The sequence below is a fragment of the Panicum hallii genome, chromosome 5 (assembly GCF_002211085.1).
Source record: "Panicum hallii strain FIL2 chromosome 5, PHallii_v3.1, whole genome shotgun sequence".
Classification (NCBI taxonomy): domain Eukaryota; kingdom Viridiplantae; phylum Streptophyta; class Magnoliopsida; order Poales; family Poaceae; genus Panicum; species Panicum hallii.
Genome location: NC_038046.1, coordinates 3727066 through 3733065, shown reverse-complemented (window position 1 = coordinate 3733065; position 6000 = coordinate 3727066). Strand labels below are relative to the sequence as shown.

At 50.9% G+C, this 6000-nt stretch overlaps 1 protein-coding gene across 1 annotated transcript; it reads right to left on the bottom strand.

Moving 5' to 3' along the window:
* Positions 1-407: 407 nt before the first annotated feature.
* On the bottom strand, positions 408-3107 carry LOC112893011. Its single transcript, XM_025960146.1, has 3 exons — positions 1905-3107; positions 760-1107; positions 408-629 (listed from the first exon to the last, which is right to left on the bottom strand). The coding sequence occupies exons 1-3, from the start codon at positions 2769-2771 to the stop codon at positions 552-554; spliced, it is 1293 nt and encodes a 430-aa protein (XP_025815931.1). The 5' UTR covers positions 2772-3107; the 3' UTR covers positions 408-551.
* Positions 3108-6000: the final 2893 nt, after the last annotated feature.

The window sequence follows — 6000 nt, the reverse complement described above, 5'->3', positions numbered from 1 at the left end:
TCTTTTTCCTGTATAGAAGTAGTTTAGTAGAATCACGCAGATCCACAGTAAGAGTGATATGGTAGTCGAAGCAAACGCTGCTGGCAGGATGATGGTTGCTGGCATCAGAATTCAGAACTGATGTTCCTTCTTGTCTTTGTTTGCTTTGCTTCAGCCAGGAATGGTTCCTATCCACACGAATATATTTATGAAATGGTTCCTAAATAGGATTTGAAGCAGACCAGGGTCGAGTGAAGGAAGAGGATTCACTCGATCCTGGCACTGAACCGTTCCTGGACAGGAACGGATCCAAAATAAATGAACCAGGCCTAAAGAGTACGTACGTGCCTTTGCTCAGGCGAGATCGAGAAACACACAAAAATTTCGAAAAGAATGTAGTATTTCTTTCTCTATGACAAGGACAATATCCACGCACGGCGGCACTGCAAATGTACATCCTCAACATCCCATCAGTCAGTTTATCCACACCTATGTTGCGCTAGCAACACTGATTACATCAATTCTCATATTTCGTGCCACTGACATCTCAACACATGGACCCAAAAAGTGCATCAGAGTGGCAAGTCTTGGCCGGACATCCCCGCCGCATCTCTGTCACTCCCTGAGACATCATCTCCTCGGATGCAGCTCTGCAACGGTAGTAGCATGGCATTCGGAAACAGAACATGTGTGAGCAGTCAGATGGAAAAGGCAGAGGCAGAGACACATGTGACCTGTGGTGCATTGAAAAAACACGCACGGACAATAAGAAGAGCTTACACAGATCCATAGCAAACCGTTGGCGACAGCAGCGATGCCGAGGAGAATCCACAACGCCCACAAGGCCGAAGGGAAAAAGGCGCGGTACGCGAAGAAGCAGAAAAGCACCACAGCGCCCAGCACACCTAGCCGGCCTAGATGCCAGGCGGCCAGCCGCTCACTGTCCAACACAGCGTACTGGTTGAGGACCATGCCGGTGGCTGCAAAGATCCACACGCTTACGCTTGCGCCGGCAACCCAGGCCCAAGCACCATGGAAGGTGTCCAAACCCGCCGCCGAGGTGAGAATGGCGACAGGCGCGCCGAGCGCCAGCCCGTAGAGCACAGCGCGCTTATCAATCCGTTTCTTCTGCAGTTTTCATAAAGAGAACAAAAAAATGGAGTATAAGCCTCGGGATTGGTTAGATTAGATGATCTATGTTTTCATCGCATATTAAAAAGAACAACCGTAGAACCCTTATATCAGTGAACAGCATCACCAGTTGCAGAGCTGGCGAATCCGCAAGCCTAGGAGTTCTTATAACAACAGGGATATAATTTGGCTAGGGATATAATGCCCAACGCATTGTGCAAGCTCACATTCAGATAATTTTGAGTTGGCAAGGAAAAGGAAAAGCTCAAATCTGATACTTTCACATTCAGCAGAGTTGCTAATCTACTATGAACTGCAACATGCAGATTTCAATTAATCCGATGATAGAATAGCACTAAACATAAATTGATATTTGGTTAGGGATGTTGTTGAACACACCATGCAAGCTCACATTCAGATAATTTCATTTGGCAGGCAAAAGAGGAATTGATCAAGAGATCTGATACTTCTCGCATTTAGCAGAATGACAGTAACTGAAAGAAGTTTGAGCAGCATCTCTTTTTTAAAAGTAAATTGAGCAGCATCTCTAGACCTCTAGTCCTAGCTTTTAGTTCAAACATTCAGTAACTGAACTACCGGCATGTTTCACAAACATCTTGTCGATCAATGAGCATTTCGAGTTCTAGTGGGCAAACTTACCTACCAGCACGGCACCCTAACAATTTTCGTAATCTACCATATCGCATTACCCAATTTAATTCGCAGGTCACATGTGCATGCTGTCCAATTAGAAAGCAGACAACATTTAAATAAAAGTTTAAAACAAATGTTACCTCGTCCTCAGCATGGATCGGTAGCAAGGGCTCCGGGGCCGAGATAGCCGCCCGGAGGCGCTGCTTGAATGACGGTCGCGTCACAGCCTCCTGGACAGAGATGGACGACGCTCGCCGCCACCAGCGGCGGGGTTCGCTGTCAGAGACGGAGAGCAGCGCCATCTGAGCATGGTATGTCAGTTCTGTGGCGACAGCAGCGAGGCCGACCTCCGAAGAAGGCGCACTCTGAGCAACCGAAAACAAAGCCATCGCGGATTTGCTCAACTCCGTCTCTGTTGCTCTCTTCTTTCTGTCCATTCCGCCAGCGAAGTGTCCCGCAGCGCGGCAGAAGGCGTCGGCTGCGGCGGCCATCGAAGAGCCGGCCGCGGATTTGGCAAATGCCCCAGCCTGCTCTGCCAGTTCTTGGTTTCCCAGCGGAACCAGCGCTTCCTCCGGTTTCTTGACATCAGAAGCACCGGTGTTCTTGTCTCTGATACTCAGATTATTTCCTATTTGTTGCCGGACCGTCGCCGCCGCCTCCGATATCTCGCCCTTCTTGTCGTCGAGTTTGTTGCCGGTCTTCTTGCCGTCGCGATGGATCTTGTTGTCGTCGGATTTGTTGCAGTCAGGATAGGATTTCTTCACACCGGAAGTGCTCGCCTCGCCAGTGAACACCGCCGCCTCCAGGTTCTTCGGTTTCTTCACAGCAGCAGAAGGGCTGGCCTCGGCGTTGAGCGCCGCCAGCTGCAGATCCTCAAGTTTCTTCGCACCGGAAGAGCTCGCCGTAGCGCCCGGGTCGCTGCCGTGCAGCTTGCCGGCAAGGGGGGCGGCCGTGGTGGCTCCCTCTTGCGCTTGGTGATCCCGGAGCAGAGGCTTCTTGAACTCCATCGGTTTCTAGAATAGGGGGTGAAGGATGGGGAAGAGAGGAGAGAGGGATTTATATGATGCCAGGGGGAGGGATGGAGGGGAGGGGAGCCAGGAACTCAGGATTGAGGTCGACCGCCGGTGCGGTTGGGGAGAATAACCGTCGACGGCCGCGTGGGAATTTGGGGTGGGAGAACGGGCATTGGCCTGGCGTCGCGGGCCCAGGCCTAGCACGGACGGGTACGAGGGCGGGAGGTGGCTGGCGGCGGTGACGGCCGACCAGCGAGTGTTCTGTTGCTGCTCCTGGCGTCGGACTTGCGCCTTGCACCTGGTGGGTGCCTAGGACTTGCTGGCGGCCGCAACATCGCCACAAGCCCACGGTGGGAGTGGGAGTGCTCCTTGTTCGCCTGCACGCCGCGAGCGAGCGAGCCGGCCAAGCCGGAGCACCGCGGCTGCTCGCCGCTGCCCCGCGCCGGCACAGCCTACACTCGCACGCGCCGCGGACACGTCGCGCCGAGCTGCCGCGAGATGCAATCATGCAACCGCTGAACCGCATGTCCACGCACGCGTTCGGGCCGGGCAGCGGCCGTCACGCGACGCGCTCCTCTCGCCCAGACGACGGGCGCACGTCCCCGTGTCTTGGTGGCCTACTCGCGCAGGAGGCCAGGACGGTCGGAACCATGGCAGCGACGTGGGGTTCTCCGGCCGCCGTAGCTCCCCCCGAGCCTTCGCGCCGGCGTCGCTGCCCGCCAAATCGACTGCACACACGCGACGCCGCGCCCAAGCCACGGCCTGGCTTGCCCTGCCCGTTAGTTAGGCAAATGCCTGTGAGGCATTCTGTCGAACATCTGTGGTGCACCCATAAGCTCGACGCGCACAGGACCATATCCATACCTGCACACACACATACACTGGATCCAAAAGCTACCGCAGCCGACCCCGTGGACTAGGTCTATGAACCACGGAGCCGGACTACGGTGAACAAAGTCCACACCTCTCCGCAGACCTGCACAGCGGCAGCCGAGACACGCAGGGTGACTTGTGGGATCAGGAGCTGACAGGTGGGTCCATAAGAACTGGACCTGCGGTTGACCCACGTTGACTTGTTCAATGTTCACGTGACTAGAGTCCACGTGACCAAATAGAGTACATAGAAGTTTATATACGTCGAGATATTGCACCTACTACTAAAATGCCTATTAAAAAAAGGCTAGGTCTAGCAGCTTGTGGTGGATAATTACACCATAGATTCATCTGGAATCGCGATCCGCCGTTGAAACCTATACACAACCGCATCTGCTGTGACCACAAATAAACACCACACGGAACATATTATTATGACAACGCCTGCTATCTTCGCACCGGTCGGGCCTTCTGAAAGAGTAATAATTCCGATAGCTAACATGATGGCGCAGGTAGTGGCAAAACCCTGGACAGAGAAGATGTCTAAGTTAGCGCAAAAATTATTGGAACATATATATAAACAAGCTAGACAAGCATAGCGGAATGGTCACGAACAAGTTGTACACCTATATATGATGCAATATGTGAAATAAAATTAAACGAGGTAGTGGATTGTAACATGTCAACCATACATGTTTCCAGTTTAATATATGACAGGTGTTTTTTTTTTACAAAACACAATATAGATCATGGCGAAACTAGCCGAGGTCGGCTCCGTGGAGGCAGTGGGATCAAATACACAGATGAACAGGGGTGTACACGGGATTTTAGCAGATTTCGTCGGGTCCGGCAACTTAAGTATACACGATGATAATTATTTTTGAGAAAAACACTAAGATCTTGTAGACGCCGTAATCCACACATATTAGGAGGGATCAATCTAGATGGAAATTCAACTTATTTTTCGCTCCAATCTATCAAAACTAAGCGAGTGTTTGGTTTGGAGGGGGTTACTATAACCCCCACGAATAAATCCCTAATAGTCTCTTTTTATCCAAACATGAAGGTTTATAGGTGAGATTTATGCTCATAAGCCTCGTAAGCCCACAAGCCCCTCCAAGAGATGCTTATGGAACTTATTTTCTGTAAATCCCACCAAAATATCACAATTTTCCTCCCACTACCCTTGTCTCCCTCAGCTACAGAGCATTAACGAGGGGTAGAAAGGTCATTACCAACTACAAGAGTTTTTTATAAGCCGCTACAACCAAACTCCACTTTAGGGCTCATAATAAACTTCTCCATGTAAGAGGTTTACGAGCTTGTAATAAATTTCTGCAGACCAAACACCCCTAGCATCTGGAGGAGTAAAAATAGCAGCCATATATAGCTATATATTGTTGAGGGAAAGTGGGCACATGAATGTAGTCCCTTACCCGGATGGCCCACCGGTAGGCCGGCTTAATGGTTATCATCCTGGGCACCAGTAATTCTTCATAGTCGTCCTCGTAGTGGCCTCTGGATGAATTCGCGGCGGTCATGGCATTGAAGAGGTCTAGCACCATCGTGTTTGACATGGCGTCCTTGCACGGGGTGGTCGTGTGGAAGCTCTGCTCTAGGCGGCGGAACCGCTGGTGCTCACCGGCCGAAGCGACGTAGACAATGGATGAACTCGATCGATCAGATCTAACACGACGTGTGCGCCCCTTGCCCTTGGCCTTTATGCTCGCAGGCACGGTTCGGCTCGCCCTCGATCTCGCTCGCGTGCCCACGATGGCACAGAGTGCAAGACGGAAAAAAGCTCTGATTCGGTTCGAGTTCGAATACAACAGAGGTTTGGGCCGTCCGCACACATTGCTCCTGGGCCTTGGCTGACTTCAACTCGTCGTGGCCCGCCGGTTTCTTTTTGGCGGTCCTTGCTTTTCAGGCCGACCGCAACTCTTGCCGGCCCAGTCTCAGCGGTTGCTCAGTTGATGAGTTAGGTCTCGTGACATCAAAGACATAATCTTGTCATAATCTGTTTACTTGGATGCTAATTCGTGCGTCTAAATAATTGTTAATTAGACACAGTGATGCTATAGTAAATATTTATTAATTATGAATTAATTACCCTTATTAGATTCATCTCGCGAATTAGTACCAGTTTATAAAAAATTTATAATCAAACTTTATTTAATATTTCTAAATAGCAACATTCTCTTTAATATGATAGGACTAAAATTTATTCGTAGAACCAAAGACCCCATTGGCGACTTCCGGTCAGCACGAAGCCCAGACCCAGGGCGAAGCAGCGAACACCTCGGTCGGCTGACGTGGCGTCCTGTTACTGGCTACGTAGGTGGTCTACTAA

Bases quoted from the DNA above. Each gene is read 5' to 3' on its own strand.
- LOC112893011 (XM_025960146.1), bottom strand. From the start codon at position 2,771: ATGGAGTTCAAGAAGCCTCTGCTCCGGGATCACCAAGCGCAAGAGGGA. The intron at 1,108-1,904 runs GTAACATTTGTT...TGAAAACTGCAG, and splicing joins CGATCCATGCTGAGGACGAG to AAGAAACGGATTGATAAGCG. The intron at 630-759 runs GTAAGCTCTTCT...CTACCGTTGCAG, and splicing joins ACGGTTTGCTATGGATCTGT to AGCTGCATCCGAGGAGATGA.